At 47.2% G+C, this 18633-nt stretch overlaps 1 protein-coding gene across 2 annotated transcripts; it reads right to left on the bottom strand.

Moving 5' to 3' along the window:
• Positions 1-5668: 5668 nt before the first annotated feature.
• On the bottom strand, positions 5669-18069 carry CBY2 (chibby family member 2; the record flags this gene model as incomplete). Of its 2 annotated transcripts, XM_080797877.1 has the most annotated exons (3): positions 5669-6886; positions 17614-17694; positions 17995-18069. In XM_080797877.1, the coding sequence occupies 3 exons, from the start codon at positions 18067-18069 to the stop codon at positions 5669-5671; spliced, it is 1374 nt and encodes a 457-aa protein (XP_080654003.1). The 2 variants fall into 2 exon arrangements, with proteins under 2 accessions (XP_080654003.1, XP_080654004.1); XM_080797878.1 differs by lacking the exon at positions 17614-17694.
• Between the last annotated feature and the right edge of the window lie 564 nt (positions 18070-18633).

Genomic DNA, 18633 nt, shown 5'->3' with positions numbered 1-18633 from the left:
AGAACAGGTTTATGATGCAAGAAGAGCTAACTGAGGTAAGAAGATGCCATTTGTTTTCACTAGAAAAGGAAACCATGGCAGAGAGAGTTGGCTTGCCCAAAGTCTCACAGTGAGTGGTGGAGCTTAGCGAGGTACCCAGAGGTCTGCCTCTGAATTCCACACTGCTGGTGCAAAGCTGTTCAGATTGGAGATCTCCACGAAAGACAAGGCAAGGTGGGAAGCTGTTGGGTTCTGACACCCAACAGCTTGATCATGACCACAGAAGGTTCCTTCCAACCACCTGGCAGCACAGGTGTCCCCATCCTTTTTCACCGGGCCAAGTACATCTTCTCTAGCCCTCTGCCTACTCTTCCCAGGAGGGGGGATCTCTCCTCTCTAGATGCAATCTCCAAGAGACAAGGAGATCATTTGGTTAAATTATATTGAATTCTGAAGGAGCCTAGTGTGGACCGTGGGAAACAGTGATGTGTAACAGAACTGAGAAAGCTAGAATATAAAGTAACAGCCACACACTCAAGTCAGAGACCCATAATAAAGTTTTATTTTATACTAAAGACCATGGAGGGACACTTGGGTGAGTTGGTTAAATATCTCCCTTTGGCTGAGGTCATGATCCCAGAGTCTAGGGATGGAGTCTCATATCGGGCTCTCTGCTCAGCAGGGAGCCCGCTTCTCCTTCTGCCTGCCACTCCCCCTGCTTGTGCTCTTCTTTCTCTCTGACAAATAAATAAAATCTTTTAAAAAGATTATTTGACAAAAAGATTTTATTCATTTGGCAGTGAGAGAGAGAGAGACAGCGAGAGAGAGAACACAGGCAGGGGGAGTGGGAGAGGGAGAAGCAGACTTCCGGCCGAGCAGGGAGCCCGATGCGGGGCTCGATCCCAGAACCCTGGGATCGTGACCTGAGCCAAAGGCAGACGCTTAACAACTGAGCCACCCAGGTGTCCCATAAATAAAATCTTAAAAAAAAAAAAAAAAAAAAGACCCACCATGGAAAGGTAGTGATGTATTTTAAGTAAGGAAACAGTGGGAGAATATCTCCACATAATATAAGAAAATCAGTCTGACTGGTACATGGAAAATGGGCTGAAAGAAACGCTGAAGATCCAGAAATGACTGCAGAGCTGGAGCAGTCGCCCAGAGGATGACGGTGGCCAGGACTAGGGTCACGGTCATGGGAATCCAGAGAAGTAGAAGGATCTGAGGGCTGTGTAGGAGGTAGGATCCACAGGATCTGGTGAAGGATTAAACGAGTGGGGGAGAGGGATAAGGCAAGGACAGCCCAGTCATCGGCCGCAACAAGTAACTTACAACCCAGCAATTCTACTCTACTCCACACACTGTTCCCGCGTGAGGACTGACCGGTGTCTGAAAAAGATTTGGACTGAATCTTGCCATGGTGTGAGGATTTCTGATGGAGAGCTCTGAGTCACCCCATCTGCAAAGAATAAAGGCAGGCTTAAGAGAGAGAAAATGTCAAAAATTAAACAGCCACTTATCTTGGCAGCATTAAAAATAATCTGTCACCTGCTCCTAACTTTGTTCTTGGTTACAAAGGCCATTGTGTGAGTGAACAAAGAGGGGAAGGAATTTGGAAAGAACTACTTACCCAGAGAAACTGATAAGAGCTCAGGCTGGAGGAGACTTGCATGTGAATGAGGAAGGGGGTGGGCAGCTCCAAACACAAACATTCTGTGGCCGGCAAACGGCTCAGGGGCTCAAAATCGCATTCATTGGAAGGAACATGGTTTCCACCAGCTGTGTTGGCAGATCCAGAATATTCTGAAAATGATCTGGCCTTTCAGGAAGAGCCATCTCCCATCTGATGAATCAGAAATTCAACTCCATGGACAATAAGCTGATGGTGATTGAGGACTTCGGGTGTCCACGTTCCTCCATCAGACACCTCGCCCTCACGTGCCCTCCTCCCAGCTGCCTCCCTGAAGTCACACTGGACTCCAGCAAGCATTCACCACAGGCAGACTGAGGTCACTCCGTTTTATGAAAAGTCCTTAGAAAAGGGGAGAGTTCAAGAATAGAATCTGAGCATTCAAAGCCGGCAAGATTTTCTTCAGAGTTGTTTTGATTTTGGTTCTTCACATTGGCTCTCTCTGCTAACCTCAGAATGACTGTCCTCACATAGGGGATTTTCCCATTGGAATTTCTTCCCTGGGCTAATTCTGGGGAACTTCAGTTTCCATTAACTAGCCAGTTGTTGTAGGTTGTGAATATTCTCCATTTGACCTGACCCTTAATTAATGGGCTCTGCATAGTCCTAAGGACAGGATTCGGCCAGTTCAGTAGGAATGGTCAGTTGACCCCAGCTACCAAGGGCGCCAGTTGGTCAGGCCAAGGGCCGAATGGCATAGGGAGAATGCTTAGCTCTCTGAGGGCAAACCTTCCCCGCAAAGAGAAAACAGCCTCGGTCGGCCATTAGTGAGGGACTCAAGGAGGCAAACTAACTAGGGAGCAGGGGTGTTTACAGGAAGTGCTCCTTGAAGAGTGAAATTCACTTTGTTCCACAAGAAGTTAGCTAATCTGTCACGGATTGCACTACACAATGAAATGTTGTTTTGAAGTAAATCTTTCCCACTCCATAAAAAATGACATTTTATGGCTTGTCTTGCTAATTTTTCACTCACTTAGATTTGGCTTGAAAGAGAAAGTTGACATTGTTAAGTAGTACTAAGTCCTCTGAGCTCCCTCAGCTGGCTAGAAAGCTCCCAACTGCTGATACGTAGATTAATCCAAGTTAAATATTTGTAACACAAACATGGGGAGAGCCTGCCTTTTGTCTTCTAGTTGTCTGGAATCACAGAAATCAATTTGGTTTCATCAAAAAAATGAAGAAGAAAAAATCCTACCCCCTGGGGTTATCACATTGACTTAAATGGAGTATGGTGTACCACGACATCCTGCATGACGCATTTGCCAAATGGAGGAAAAAAAAAAACAACCAACTGCCAAGGGCCTGAGGTCCATTAGCAACAACTTTCTATTTCTCAGATTTGGGTGGCAACAGGGGAATGAATTACTGAGCCTCTGTGTGGACATCCATCCCCTCTGTTCCTATGTATAGACTAGAAGTGTAGTCACCACCTGGTAAGAAAAAATACTCCTATCATCGTTCTCCCTCATTTGGGATCTCTGATGCTATTCTGGGTAGGACTCAACAACTTTCTGAATCTGGAAAATAGGCCCAAAAACCATTTTTAAACTTAACTTTTGGACACCAGCTTTACTTGGCAATGTGATCTAAAAGGAGTTTGAGATTTGCAGTCACGGAGTCTGTGTTGAAGTCCCAGTTTGGCTCTTACTAGCTGGCTAACCTCTCACAATTCTTGGCACCCCAGTTTCTCTAGCTGGAGAAGAAACAGTACCGCTTGCCTCCCATGGACCAAGGATCACGGGGGTCACATTAAGTGGCAAGTGCTGGGTAACTGCCCTTGACTCACCTTCTGGAGCTTACTCAAGGCTCGGAAATCTAGCTAGCATGAACAGCGGGTTAGGAGTGATGTTAGAGGAGTCTCCAACTCCTGTCTGTCCCAACCTCAAAGTGGGTAAACTCCTCCTTTCCCTCACACATCTCTCCTGGTAGAGACCCGTAGCCAGCGAGTAGAGCAGGATACTGAGAATCAGTCCACTTAGCTCAAGGACCACCACCCTGGTTCCTCAACTTTGTTGCAGACTGGAACACCTGGGGAGCTTTTAAACAAGAAAAGTAAGGAATTTGGAAACAACTATTTACCTAGAGAAACTGATCACAGCTCAAGCTGGAGAAGACCTGCACGTGAATGAGGAAAGGGGTGGGCAGCTCCATAGACCAACATCCTTTGCGCTGCAAACAGCCCAGGGGCTCAAAATCCCATTCATCAGAAAGAACGCGGTTTCCAGCAGCAGCAACAGCAGCATTTTTCAAAGCCCCTCTGGTGGTTCCGCTATACAGCAAGGTTTGGGAACCTCAGTCCAACTCCCTCTATAGTCACCCAGGGGTTCCTTTCAACCTCTTGGTTCTACACTCTGTCCAACTTTTGAAATGGGAATCAAAGCCCAGAATTTTGAGCCTCTGTGCCTCCCTCCAGTAGGCCTGGCAGTCATCTGCCCCACCACTTATATCCAACTGGGAAATGTGAACCATGGGTAAGCAGAGGGCAGGCACCTGGGAACAGGGATGTGAGCCGAGAGCTGGGGAGAGCACAGGCACCACTTCCCACACTGGGTGAACAGCAAGATAACATAAAAAGAGATTTCGAGATCAAATAAAATTGAGCTATTCTGAGTTCCCCAAAGTTAAGCGGATTTCTTTATTGCAGGACTTCTCAGATCCTTCAACTTGGAGTATGATTCTGAATCTGCCAGAGAGGACTGATTTTAACAGCATTTCTCCCCATGGAAACCTTCATTTTCTCAGAGCATGTCAAGGACTGGTGTTTCAAAGAATATACTTAGAGAAACTTAGAGCAATGCTGGGGGTAGGGGACATTTGGCAATACCTGGAGACACCCTTGGTCATCACAGCTGGGGGTTGGGTAGCTGTTACTGGCATCCAGTGGACAAAGGCCAGGGGTGCTAATAAACATCCAACATGCAGGAGAGCCCCCCCACAACCTACATTTACCCACCCCAAGTGTCACTAGCACTGTAATTGAAAAGCCCTAGCCTAGAGGAACTTCTTCTCCCACAGGCCACCATCCATGCCATAGCTTCAGAAATGGAAGATGATGAAAGAAAAAGACAAGAGAGAGAGCACAGGAGTAGGAGAAAAAAGAAGGAAAAATAGGACAAAATGGGAGAGAAAAAACAGACAAGAATGAAAGAAGAGACTGGGGTTGGGGGGCGGGGGTTGGGGAACGAAAGAAGGCAGATTCATTAACTGCCAAAACTCAGAAGAGACCAAGTTGTCCTTCAGCTGGGGAATGGATAAACAGTGGCACAGCCAGACAATGGAATACACTAAAAAGAATATGAATAAAGAATACACTAAAAAGAAATGAGCTATCAGGCCATGAAAAGACACAGAAGAAACCTACGAGCATGTCGCTAAGTGAAAGAAGCCAACCTGAAAAGGCTCCATACTGTGTGTTTCCAGTAGATGATGTCTGGAGAAGGCAAAACTGTGGACACTGTAGGAATCTCTGTGGTTGCCAGGGGCTTGGAGGGAGGGGAGAAGAGGCAGAGCACAGAGTATTTTTAGGGCAGTGAAAATACACTTCTGCTATAATGGTGGACACGTGTCATGAAACATTTGTGAAAACCCGTGGAAGGCACAATACTGAGCGGGAACCCTAGCTGAAACCGAGAACCCTGGGTGATAAGGCGTGCCACTGTAGGCTCCTCGGCGGTGACACTGTCCCACTCTGGTGGGGATCGCTGGGGAGACCGTGCACGCATGGGGACGGGCATCTATGGGAACAATCTGTACTGCTGGTTCCATTTCACTGTGAACCCAAAACTGCTGGAAAAGGGAAAAAAAAGAAGCCAGAGCAGCACACTGATGATGTTAACTGGCCCCAGCCTCCTCCCGCCTTTATTACTTCTGCGAGTTTCAGAAAGGTGGGGGTTCTGCTCCTCAGTGGACACGAGCTGGCGGCTGATGGCGAGGGAGATGGACAAAAGGCAGGTCTTCTTCTTTGGCCGAGCGCTCCGTGCCCCGTGCTCCTCGGAGGCCTCAGACCCTGCTGGGCTTCTTGGGGTCCTTGCTCTTGGTGGGCATGAAAGCATAGAGCTCCTCAATGAGCATCTCCATCCGGGCGGTGACCTCGGTCACCGTGTCGATGACCAGCTTCTGCTGCAGCTTCAGCTTGTTGTTCTCCCACAGGGCCTTGTTCTCCTCCTGGAAGATCCTGTGCTCCTCACGCAGCACGTGCAGGGCCCTGTTCTCCTCCTGCAGGAGCCGGTTCTCCTCGCGGAGGATCTGCAGGCTCTGGTTCTCCTCCCGCAGGGCCTGCAGGGCCTGGTTCATCTCTCTCAGCAGCTCCAGGGACTGGCCCCCGTCGGGCAGGCCGGAGGCCGCCTTAACCTCCTCATCCCCGGAAGAGCCAGACAGGTTGCTGACCATCTGGCGCAGGACCCGGAGTGTCTTGGAGTCCTCCTGGGGGGTCGGGGGCCCCTTGGACTCCTCGAAAGGGGAGGAGAGGCCTGTGCTCTGGTCTGGCAGCAGCCCGGGCACGTGCGGCTCCTCGTGGGGCGAGGCGATGGGCTTGGCCTCCTCCCCGGGGCCCGCCTTCTCCTCCGTCTGGACCCAGTAGGCCTTCCTCTGCTCCAGCAGGAGCTGCAGGGCCCTGTTCTCCTCCCTGAGCAGCTGAAGGGTGCTGTTCTCCTTGCTGCGGTGCATTTGCAAGGCTGTGTCCTTCTTCACCACTTCCAGGGCCACGGTGTCCTTGTGCAGCAGCGGCGAGGAGGCCCTGCTCTCATCCCGACCCAGCGTGGCCTTGTGCTCCTCCCAGAAGACCTGCAGGATCTTGTTCTCCTTGCGCAGCGTCTTGTTCTCCTCCCGCAGCGCCTTGTTCTCCTCCCGCAGCGCCTTGTTCTCCTCCTGCAGCAGGTACTCCTTGGCCAGCCTCTTGTGGTGCAGCTTGTGGTGGAAAGAGGAGGATGGAGAGAAATAGGGGGACTGGAGGCGGCAGTTCTCGTTTACCCACCGCCCGTCCTGGAAGACAAACATCTCATCACTGAGCTGTACCCGCGGCGGGTTGTAATCCAGCTCGAGGTCCGCCTGGGAGGTGGGGCGCTCCATGGGGTCCAAGGGCACCGAGGAGAAGCGATTCAGTGGGTAGGAGTGCTGGCTGACCACTCGGCGGCTCAGCCGGGGCAGGGCGGCCTGCCGGTTGCAGCGCGGGGTGGGGTACAAGTTGTGGAGCCTCAGGAAAGGCTCAGCGGTGCCCCTCTGTGGGAGAGAACGGGGAAGCCCAGAGTTAGTGAAGGAGCGGACACCCCAAGGCTGCCTCACACGGTACCCCACAATTAGCTTAGTCTGATAATCCTGGTTGGCCACAGAGGACACTTCTGCATTGGGCCTCGGGGAGTCCTCTCAAGGAAATACAACTGATCCTCATTATTTGCAGTAGTTCTGTTCCATAAAGTTACTGCAAACACCGAAGTCACGAATACCAAAGCATTGCTCCTAGAAGAAATGGAGGGCTAGGTTCCTGCCAGCCCATGGTTCTGTGAACCCGTCAATACATAACCTTGTATTATATGTGTTTCTGTTGAAAGACATGTTTAGCGTGGATTATTGATTCGTTAACATTGAACTTTCAGCCAACAGTGTGGTCTCTCGTGCCTGAGCAGAGCATATCTAACCCGTGTTTTCTCCATAAGGCTCTTCACGCCTTCTTTCATTTAGGAATGCTAGACAGCACTTCGGTATACTGGGGGGCCATCTAAAACCATGAAATCACCAAAAAAGCAAAAAAAAAGTAAAAAATGTGGCACTCCATAAACTGTGCATAGGACATCATTTTACAACGTGAGAGCAGAAATAAGTGTCCTTATCTAGAATGTGTGCATCAGGGGGCTTAAGTTTTTTTACAAAAACCTTGTGCACATCTGTGAATGGCCAACAAAGTGCCACAGGGGTTGATTGGGTGGTTATGGATTTCAATGAGTGGGCAAACACAAAAATAGGGAATTCAAGAATACTGGCCATCACATACATATCATGCAGGTTGAAGGCATTGACTTGGAGTCAACAAATATCATGATTCCCAGCCCCACTATTTTGTCGGTTACAAGAATATGGCAAGTTATTTGCATTTCAGTTTCCACGTTTTCAACTTGGGATAACTCTATCTACTGCCTTTCTTCACAGAACTATTTTTTTGGATGAAAAGAGATGATGTATGAAGGCATGAAACGTGGGCTCTGGCACACTTCTGTCACCTTAGAGGAGGAACAAACACACTTCTCAATTGACCCCCACTGCAGATATGTACCCACAATGGGCACGGGCAGCAGGAATCACCCCAACAGACACCCAAATCACTGTGTCCAAAATGGTGGTGCTGTCCATCAACCTAGTCCGCTCCCCAGCCCCCTTCAGTCTGTCCTTCACTCTTAGCCACCCTGGGTCTGTCCTGCCCGCAGCCCCTTTCACATCTGCCAACAGAGTGTTAGACTCAAAGCAGAATCCAGCATGTAATTTTGGAAAAGAAGGGCACCATCACAGACATATCATGAGCAGCGAGAGGTCAACATGTGGTAATGAAGACAGCAAAGGACACCAAGGACTTCACAAAGAGGAATTCATGATGGTGACCCATACATTTCAAGACCATCACATGCAAAAGGAGATCAGAGCCACAGAGCTTAAATCCAATAAGCCAGTAGCTTTTACACTTTCCATTGTAGAATAATCAGCTGAGTGTGCTTTAAATGCAGATTTTTTTTAAGATTTTATTTATTTATTTGAGAGAGAGGGAGAGAGTATGAATGGGGAGGGAGGGTGAGAGGGGAGGGAGATGCAGACTCCCCACTGAGCAGGGAACTGGATGAGAGGCTGGGATTATGACCTGAGCCAAAGGCAGACACTTAACCAACTGAACCACACACGTGCCCCTTAAATTCAGATTTCTGAGATCCCTGCTTGTAAGACTTGATTTACTCAGTAGGGGTCATGGTCCAGAAACCTGCATTTCCAACCAGTTCCCTCAGTGATTCTGGCTGCTGGTGGTTAGGACAGCTCTGAATCAGCTAGAATGTGCAGTTTGCCCAGTTGGAGCTTACAGCACGGTTAAAAGCCAAGGTGTCGAGACTGGAGGTCACAAGAATTCTCATCCTGGTTCTGTCGCTGATGGACAGTGTGAAACTGGAAATTTTCACTCTGTCTGAGACCCCGGTTTTTTGCTAGTGAAAAAGAGAGAGCCAGACTCCCCGATCTTAAAGGCTCCTTCAAGGGGGGGCCTGGGTGTCTCAGTTGGTTGAGCATCCAACTCTTGGTTTCCACTCAGGTTGTGATCTCATGGCTCATGGGATTAAGCCCCATGTCAGGCTCCGCAAGTCAGCCGGAATCTGTTTGAAAACTCTCTCTCTCTCTGCCCGCGCTCACACACACTGTCTCTGTCTACAATACATACGTAAATCATTTTTTAAAAAGAAAAAGACACCTCCCAACATTTAAAGTCAGTGAAATGTACCTGTAAAATGGAAATAAAAACATATGCCTTGTGTGGTACACCACACCATTGTGAGGACTGAATGATATAACGACTGCAAATGCGTTCTTAAAACTGCCAAGTGCCATCGAAATGTAAGAAAAGAAAAGTAGGTTTCACTAATGGAAGAATTCTGAGGTGTATTCAGAAAGTAGTGAACAGGTGGAAAGTGTCCTAGAGAAAAGACAACAGTTGCAGCGATGAATTTAAATAAAAATAAGGATCATGATAGCTACTCCTAAATACAGCAAAAGCATTTCATCTTAAGTACATTGCAATGCTCTCCAAATATCAATTCCTCATTTCTTAGGTTATTTTCACAATTTTACAGAGAGAGAAGATAGAAAACAAGTCAGGTTATCTGCATTATATATATGGGCATGGAGAGAAAATATAATTTGCACGGTCTATCATGTTGGCGTGAATTCTTTAAGACCCAAAGAGCTAGATAAATAGGAGGTTCAGTTCTATGCTATTAACTTTGCAATAAGCACATGTCATTAACTTTATAAAGATGTCCTTAATCTTCTAGATAGTGAGGGTCCAGGGGCATTGGGCAATCAGAACCTTATTTACTTTAAATAAATCCAGCCTCCGTGGTTTTCACCTTTCTCAATTGGGAGAGTCCCTTTGCTCTTGTGGCTGAACCTATGACCAGAATGAACTTCACCGTGGACAGCCCAGCCTACTTAAGGTCCCTTGGTCGCAATTTTCTGGGGAGACTAGCCACAATCACTAAGGAGCACGTCGTGAGAGGTCCTCTAGCTCCTATGCGGGCCTTGATCACAGCAAGGTCTCGCTCTAGAAAACATTACTATGGAAATGGTGGCTTTAGTCAACAGTGTGGATCCCAATCTTGAGAAGAAAAAGGAAGAAGGAAACAAATATTGAGCTCCCATTTTGTACCAGGCCTGTGGACTGAATTAATTTAACCCTTGCAACCCTGATTTCATGAAGTGTTATTATCATTATTCCCATTTTACAGATGGAGAAGCAAACTCAGAGTCGAAGTTAAGTAACCAGTGTGAGTTGCACCTGTTAAAGTCAACAACCCAGTCCCAGCTGCCTGAACTTACATGGGTGAAGCACACACCCAGGAAATCATCGTGTAGTTAACAAAAGACTTGCAATAGTGAGGGGGTGAAATAGTTTTGTGTTAACTTTGTATTATGGAAAATGTCAAACATACACAAAGAGAGAGAGAAGAGCCCAGTCAACGTCCATGTACCCCTCACCCAGCTTTAGCAGTTACCAAGTCTAGGCTACCCACGTGCCTTTCAGCTGCACGGCCACCCAACGCCACCACCACGCCCCCGCCACCACGTTCTTTTAAAGCAAAGTGTAGACATCATGTTATTTTACCCATAAATACATTGATGCATATCTTCTCAACAAAGCGTCAATACCATTAACAATGATCACTTCATATTGGCAAATACTAAATCAGTGTTCAAATTTCCCCAGTTATCTTTTCTATTTTATGACTATTTCATTTTTTTAAGATTTTTTTTTAATTTGACAGACAGACAGAGATCACAAGTAGGCAGAGAGGCAGGCAGAGAGAGAGGAGGAAGCAGGCTCCCCGTGGAGCAGAGAACCCGATGTGGGGCTTGACCCCGGGACCCTGGGATCATGATCCAAGCTGAAGGCAGAGGCTTTAACCCACTGAGCCACCCAGGTGCCCTTGTGATTATTTCATTTCAATCAGAGATATGCAACTTGATCTAGCTAAACATCCAAAGAAAAACTAGCGCTTTCCACTGTTTATTACTGTTCAGAGTATCCATTATGGTCTTTAAATCACCATATCCAGCTGCTTTGATTCTGCCTTGGTTACCCAAGGACCTTTTGACTGTCCCCTCAGCAGAAATGCACTAAATAAAATCTTACCGGTGGGTGACAGATCCCTAGCCATGAATAATCTGAGTACTTGGGCCCTTATCCTTATGCATGCCATCAGGTGACTTTGGTCATGTCCTCTCACCCTCTGACCTTGGTTTCCACATCTGTATAATGAGGGGTTAGTGACACGATCTCCAAATGTTCTCTTGGTCTAACTTTCTCTGGTCTAATGGATCTATGTTTATAAGTGGGCACTTCTATGGCCCTAGCAACCCTCTTTACTAATGTTAACATCCTGTCCCCTCCTTTAAATGGCCACTGCTTCCCACACAGACTCTGTACCTTCCCAGTCACATGCCCACAGCACTTGATCCAGAAAATACTGACGGGCTAATAGGACCACTTTAATTCCTTCCCCAGAACCCAGTGCTCCTCTCGTAACTAGTCCTATATCTTCCCTCTGGTTCCCAGACAGGTTCAAGGAGGAGGTCAACTCCAGTGTTGCCTCATAGAACACAAAAACATTTTGGGGCACCTGGGTGGCTCAGTTGGTTAAGCAACTGCCTTCAGCTCAGGTCATGATCCTGGAGTCCCAGGATCTAGTCCTGCATCAGGCTCCCTGCTCAGTAGGGAGTCTTCTTCTCCCTCTGGCCTTTTGCCTCTCATTCTCTCTCTCTCTTTCATTCTCTGTTTCAAATAAATAAAATCTTTAAAAATTTTTTTGAAGCTTAAAGAATATAAGGGTTTGTTTCATCAAACCCACAATCTTACGGATAGTATCAAGAGGCTAAAGTAAATCAGTACCTTCTTCTGAAACTGAGATTTAAGGAAAAATGTCAAATATTAGGCATTTCAGAGATGCCAGGAATCATGATTAAACTCTAAGACAAAACAAAATGTTAAGACAAATTCTTTCTTTCCCCAATGCGAATCAGACCGAGCTGGACTTAATCCTTCAAGAAAGGCTCCTTCTTGGGCGTGCCTGGGTGGCTCAGTTGATTCAGCCTCTGCCTTTGGCACAGGTCCTGCATCAGGCTCCATGCTCAGCGGGGAGCCTGCTTCTCCCTCTCCCTCTGTCCCTTCACCCCCATCCCCACTTATGCTCTCTCTCTCTCTCAAAATAAATAAAATCTTTAAAAAATAAGATTTAATAAGGATTTAAAAAGAGAAAGAAAGAAAGGCTCCTTCTTGGCCTTGTGAAAACTCCCCACCCTAAGTCTATTTCCACTCTGAATGTTCTTGGACCAATTCTTCCTTCACATTTATGTTGAAGAATCAACTAACATTAATGTGGCATCTGGTCTCAGACCCTACCTCCAGGGAACTTTCAGTCAATTTGAAAATTCAGTGAACAGCACCAATTATTGTGTGGTGCAAATGAGGGAGGTCAAAGAGCAGCAGGCATTAATGTAGGTTCTAAAATATGGGGATCAGGGGATCAGGCATCACAAAATCCAAAAAGAGTCCTGGCTCTACACTGTATGAGGGCATGAACTTTACAGAATCATTTCTTTCTGTGCCTCCATTTCCAGGTCTAGAAAATGGAGATGCAAACATGACTCAGAGCCACCCCATATGTTTGTACAATGACTGAATTTAGAGGGTGCCAGTCACAGCTACTGTTGCAGTACACAACTTGTGCAACTATCCACCACAACCTTACTAACATCTGCCCTCTTTCTTTCAGGGAGTTTGTTGTAGAATTCAAAAATGAAAGGAGAATGTGTGACATCTTCTTTGTTTATAGAGAGCTACAAAGATGATTACTGCAGATTCAGAGGAGAATGTGCTTAGATTTTCTTAGAGGAAGATTTATAGAACAAGAAAAGGGAACTAACATGATGAGTAATGACTATTATGTGATAATATGCTAACTGATTTCCATATTCACATGCAATATCTTACAGAGAAGAACTATCAGGTTTTAGCTAAGATCGCATAGCCAGCAAGGGGGAAGAACAAGGATTTAAAACAGGATCTCTGCCTCCAATCACACGTTCACTCGTGCTCTTCACAACGCCCAGAGAGTTTATTTTGCATGTGTTGATATCATTCCTTCACGGTAGTTCTCTTTTGCCCTGTCCCATCTTCTCCCCAAATGGTAAATTACAGTTCTCTAAGGAAGTGAACTGTCCCTTAGTTAGTTAGTGAGTTAGTTATGACATGCCTAGCACGCTTCACATACAGTAGAGGTATAACGAGTCCTTGCCAGTGAACTAATCAACCCAAACACACAGAAAGGTAAGGAAGAGATATTCAATCAAACGGTGCGAAACCATTGAGGCTGTACCGTCTGTGGCCTACAAAAGCGGTGATTTCATATGTCTTAATATATTTTGTGGATTTCGTGAAGTTATAGCTTCATTTCAATTCATATTTTTAAACTGCACAGCTGTGACTATGTGGTGGAAAGTCTAGAGCAGTGGGCTTTCCCATGAGAAATCCACAAAACCCTAGGTCTATGTAATCCTTAAGCGAGGTTGCCCCCTGTGCCCGAGCATGCTGGTTTTCATGTCCCCATCTGGAACCTATAACCCAGTGAGGGTAGAGGCCCCAAATTCCCCACAGCTTTGGGCTTGTAAGTCCCATTTTTGGTCACCCTTGAGTCACTTCAATTCTCTAAATGTCACCTCTGAAATGAACCTAACTAAACATATAGCCACTCTACTTCCTGGGGTTGGGACAAAAGGCCAAGAAAGTGGTAAGCAAGCAGTCATAAAGACCAAATAGATGACCAGTTCTGCTGGTAAGACACCAATGTTCCTGGCCTAAAGCGCTATGGCAAATGCTAAATACAGTTATTTACCAAAGGGCTTTCCAAGGAGAGAGCATGTGAGGTAGGTAAACACATGAGGTCCAAAACCCCAGGACTTCTCAGCCCGTGTTTGAAGCCAGCCCCTTCTCAGTAGGCCTCTTCAGCTCGTGGTATCACTTCCTGGGCTAAACAAATCTGTCCTTGATGTCCTTGAGGCCTGTTATGACGTCTGGGCCTTTCAGGAGCGCTCTGAAAGGTTCTTCTAAGCCTGGGAGGTAGAGCCTATGGCAACATGATCCAAGCCCCCAGAACAGGCATGGCCCCCATTTCCCATAGAGGAAAGACTGTCTCTACCCTGATCTGTGGGAAATGCCCTCCTACGTGGATAGAGACCCAGTAGAGGAAAGAGGGAAATCCTGGCTTCTTCATGAAAGGATGGATGCCTGTGAGAATAGATGTGGGAAGGGGAATACCACTGGCCATCACACCTTTCCATCATCTTGTTAGGAAGACAACCAAGAGCCTCTGCCCTCAGGAGCACCGTGCTCACTGTTGTAACCTAAGATGCCTTGGTGTCAGGGATCCAGAAAGGGGCATAGACATTTCCCTTGCAGAGCCTGAATCCCACCCGTGGAATCCCTCCTTAGCATCAGGCATGGCCCTCTCCCCAGCATCTCCTTTTTAAGTATAAGTGGTCTTGCAAGGAAAATGCTTGAAATCACCAACTACTGAGTGCCTTTGCCCATTGTCCTTGTGGCAAATGGAGAGCATGGAGGAAGAATGGTCAATGGGGGGAGGGGGGACAGGACAAAGAACAAAGGGGAGGTGATAAGACCAAGATCTCTTACGGGTGCTGTGGAGTTTCTAAGGAACAGGACTCTGAGCTGGACCTTCAGGGGTGGAGCTCTGAGGCTGGATGGAGTTCTGAGGTTGGTGGGCTGCCATCTAAAGCATTTGGGAAGAACTGGACACTAGATACACAGGCTTAGCTGACATGCTCGAAAGTTCTCTCCACACCAGGAAAACTAGGGCTACACAGACCAGAGATGTCCAAATGCCCCAGTAGACTCCAAACCTCTTGAACCAAGTTTTTTAAACACCTCCTTTCCCAACATTATGGAAGGATACAATCAGAGAACATTAGCCGTCTGAGGTACTGTCCAGACAGGTGAAACTGGCAGGAAGAACTGGGTATGCTACTAAATTTCAGATGAGGGGACAAGGCTGAGTCTCACCAGCCCACTGTTAAATTACTCAGCTGCTTAGTACCATGATACAGCCAACGTTGGCTTTAATAAAGGCTAACAGGTAAGAGGATAATTGGCAGGTCAGTGTGATTGATTCCGAGAGAATTATAAAATGAATAGCAATAATGATAAAAATGTCACCATAGGGGCGCCTGGGTGGCTCAGTGGGTTGGGGCCTCTGCTTTCAGCTCAGGTCATGATCCCAGGGTCCTGGGATCGAGCCCCACATCAGGCTCTCTGCTCAGCAGGGAGCCTGCTTCCCCCTCTCTGCCTGCCTCTCTGCCTACTTGTAATCTCTCTCTGTCAAATAAATAAATAAAATCTTTAAAAAAAAAAATGTCACCATATGTGATAGTTTCGGGTAACTGTGCAACCGGATCTCCTGACATCCTCCTCCTAGAAGTTACTCCAACTGCAAGAGAGGCAGGGAGTGTCAGCAGATCCCATAGCTTCTCATTCTTGAAGAACAAGCCTGAACCAAGGAGACTGAGAAGGGGAGGCCCAAGAGGGACCCTGGAGGGTGCTGTGGGAGCTTGTTCTGATCTGGACCCTTTGCTAAGGATCCTGCCAGTAACAGTGCCTCCGTGAGACTCACTGAGAGCACTCACTGGGGAGTGAAGGGATCCTGGGAGAACAGAAGGAACCAGGTCAGCGAGCTGGGGCAGCAGCTAACCTCGAGGGCTGGCAGGTGAATGCACTGTTGGGAAATAGATCAGAAAGCACACATGTTTAATGTGAGAAGAAAAACTGAAAATCAGTAAGACCTGAGAAGACCTGAGGATGTTAACACATAGTGAAGCACAGGCATGTGCCGGGTCGTTGAGAAGCCCAAGCTCGGCGTGACGGGGGGCTGGGGAGCCAGAGGCACTTTCAGGACACATAGGCACGGATGGGCTCAGTGCCAGAAAAAGCAGCACATGCAAATACATGCAAGGATTCGGAGAGAGGAGGCACTATTTCCTAAAGGCAAGAGAACAGAGGGAGCAGGGATGTGACCCAGCCCCAGCAGGGGGTGTAGAGGAGAGAGCGGGCACAGGCCCTCCCTCCAGCTCTGCCCTTACTAGAGGGGCTGCTGGGCGTCCCTGTTCCCATGCCTCTACAGTCCCTACCTCACACTAGCATCACCAGGTCCTTCCGTGCAGGAACTGCGGGGGGCCGGGGGACAGAGCCAGCTGGAGCCTTCTTAAAGCATTCCCCAGTTCTGCTCCCCTTCTCTCCTCCTCCGTGCTGGCCTCCTTCTGGGAGCTCCGCAGGGAGAGCCGTGTCAGGTGTAGACAGAAGACTTTTTCCGATCTCTCTCTCACAGGACCACTATTTCTAATCCTGTTCCCTAACCCATCCCCAGGCTGTCACCTTCTTCTTGTCCCTTAGTGATGCCAAGATTGATCTTTGTGGGCTGTGAACAAACCGTAGGAGGAACACCCCCCCTCAGGGGAGTAGTGGCCCGCAGAATGACACGGCATTTCAGAGGCAAGAATCAGACCTAAAAAGAAGGTTCCTAGAGCTGTAGGATCCCTGTAGGCAAGCCCTCCTGTCTAACCATCAGGACAAAGTCATCTTATGTGCTAGGCTTCGGGAGCTGAAACAGATGAAGTGGCTGCTTGTTACAAAGGTACAAGGATGATGCGAAAAGAAAGAGCCAGAATGTTCTGGGGTCCTGTTTTTCCCTCCTGTTGAACATACTTGCCGAGATTGTTACACTTATCTCCACCTATCAAAAGAATGCTGAAGGTCTTCTTTGTAATCTTGTTCTTCGGAAAATCCTTAAGAGCAGACTTTAGAAAACACATGAATAATTTGATTATATGTATTCTATACCATTATGTAGTTATATACTATATATGGAAATATATTTAAATATACATGTTAGCATAAATGAATATGTATACAAAGGAGGCCCACGGGCACTCCATCCTGTTCCTACACAACCTCATATCTAGCTTTCAGGTAGTTACCTCTGCATTGGATTCCTCCAGCCTACATTTCAGCCCCTCTGGCTGCACGGCCATGATCTTCCAACAGGGCCTCAGGTGCCTCTGGAGAAGCAAGGCTGCCTCCTTTGTGACATAACCGCAGGAGGAACAATCCAGTCAGGAGAACCCCACCAAGGAAACGGCTGCTTAGGAGACCTGAGAAGACCTGACATTCTGCAGCCTATCCAGACCTCATCCGTTCACTGGACTCCCTTCCAAGTCCCCTTTGCACCCTTATCTTTGGTAAACAGCTGGTCTCAATTCTCTTGGCACCTCCAAGTCACCTGGTATCTTTTGGTACAGATCTTTGGCTTTCTACTCATGGATTCAGCCATCTGCACTTGGTTCCAGGTCCCAGTTCTAATTCTCCCCCAGAAATCTGGAGTGGTTGTCCAACAGCAAGAACCAAAAGATCGAAGTCTGGGAAGAGTGGTTTATTTCAGAGCGTCATAGAAACTTTAAGTGGTATGAGGGCCGGAAGGTCTTACCAGGTCACCAGACCCACCTTCCTGCTTTGTAGGACGACAAACCCAAGACCCACGGTGGCTAAGTGAACTCTGCTCATTCTACAGTATCTCACAGTTTTAAAAGAGGAGGGTTATTTGGGCTATAAGGAAGCTAACCTCTTCTGTGATTTTCCGTACCTGAGGCAGAACCACATTGATTGGGATTTCTAGGCTTTCAGATCTGGTATCTCTTTTTCTTGTAATATTTGGCCTCGAGTGCTGTGGAAAAGAGAATATAAGACGATTTCTGCTTCCCAGCCTGTCCTCTGAGCCTCAACTACTCAACCTGAAAAAAAATAATTTCGACTCACTTAACCCCTCTTGTCAACTATGTACGTTATGAAAATCTGAGTCTGAGAATGTGAAGATGGCGTGTGACAAGATGCTTCTCTCTGGACAGAAATTTAGACATCTATTATAGTTGGTGTAAAAACCTTCTAGAAAGTCCTTGGAACAGAGATACCCATACCGACTATTTTATCTAAGATTGTTACTTTTAGCTCAAGGAAAAAGCCATACCAGTGTTAGGTGCCAGGTGTAGGTCCTATGCAGGAGTTGGTCACCAAAACACTCAGAACATTCCAGAGGTGACATCACAAAACAATACGGTGTTTTTCAGGGCTCATGGTCTCTTTGAGCATCACAGGTGGGAATGAGGCATCTGACCATTAGGAAGAGTTCACCCTGGTTGTGTCTACCTGGCCGGTCATGGTCAGTGTGACACACAATAACCCAAACATTAGCCCCTATTTGGTCATCCTTGCTGCTATTCCCATCCTCACTGCTGGCCAGCCTGAGATCCCTGTCCTCTCTCTAGAGCTAGCATCTTCTACTTGGAATTGTATCACTCAAGAAGGAAGAAACCCAAACTGAACTCATTCCAAACCAAGAGAAGATATGGAGTCTGAGATATTTTCTGACACCAACCAATCCTCCAGTTCTCTGAGGCCAACTGGACAGCCTCATCCAATTCTGACACAATCTATCTGGAGTTGGTGTCAGGTCAGCTAAGTTTAAGGGCTCAGTCCCTCAAGACTGTCCCCACTTCAGACACTAGTCACAACTCCCAGGCCACCAGTGTTTCTGACTGACCAGCTATGAATTAGGGATTCCCCCAAACCTGTCCTCAGCTTTAATAACTTGCTAGGATAGCTAACA

The sequence above is a fragment of the Martes martes genome, assembly GCF_963455335.1.
Source record: "Martes martes genome assembly, chromosome: 3".
Classification (NCBI taxonomy): Eukaryota; Metazoa; Chordata; class Mammalia; order Carnivora; family Mustelidae; genus Martes; species Martes martes.
Note: the sequence above shows the minus strand (reverse complement) of the source record. Positions and strands in the feature narration are given on the sequence as shown.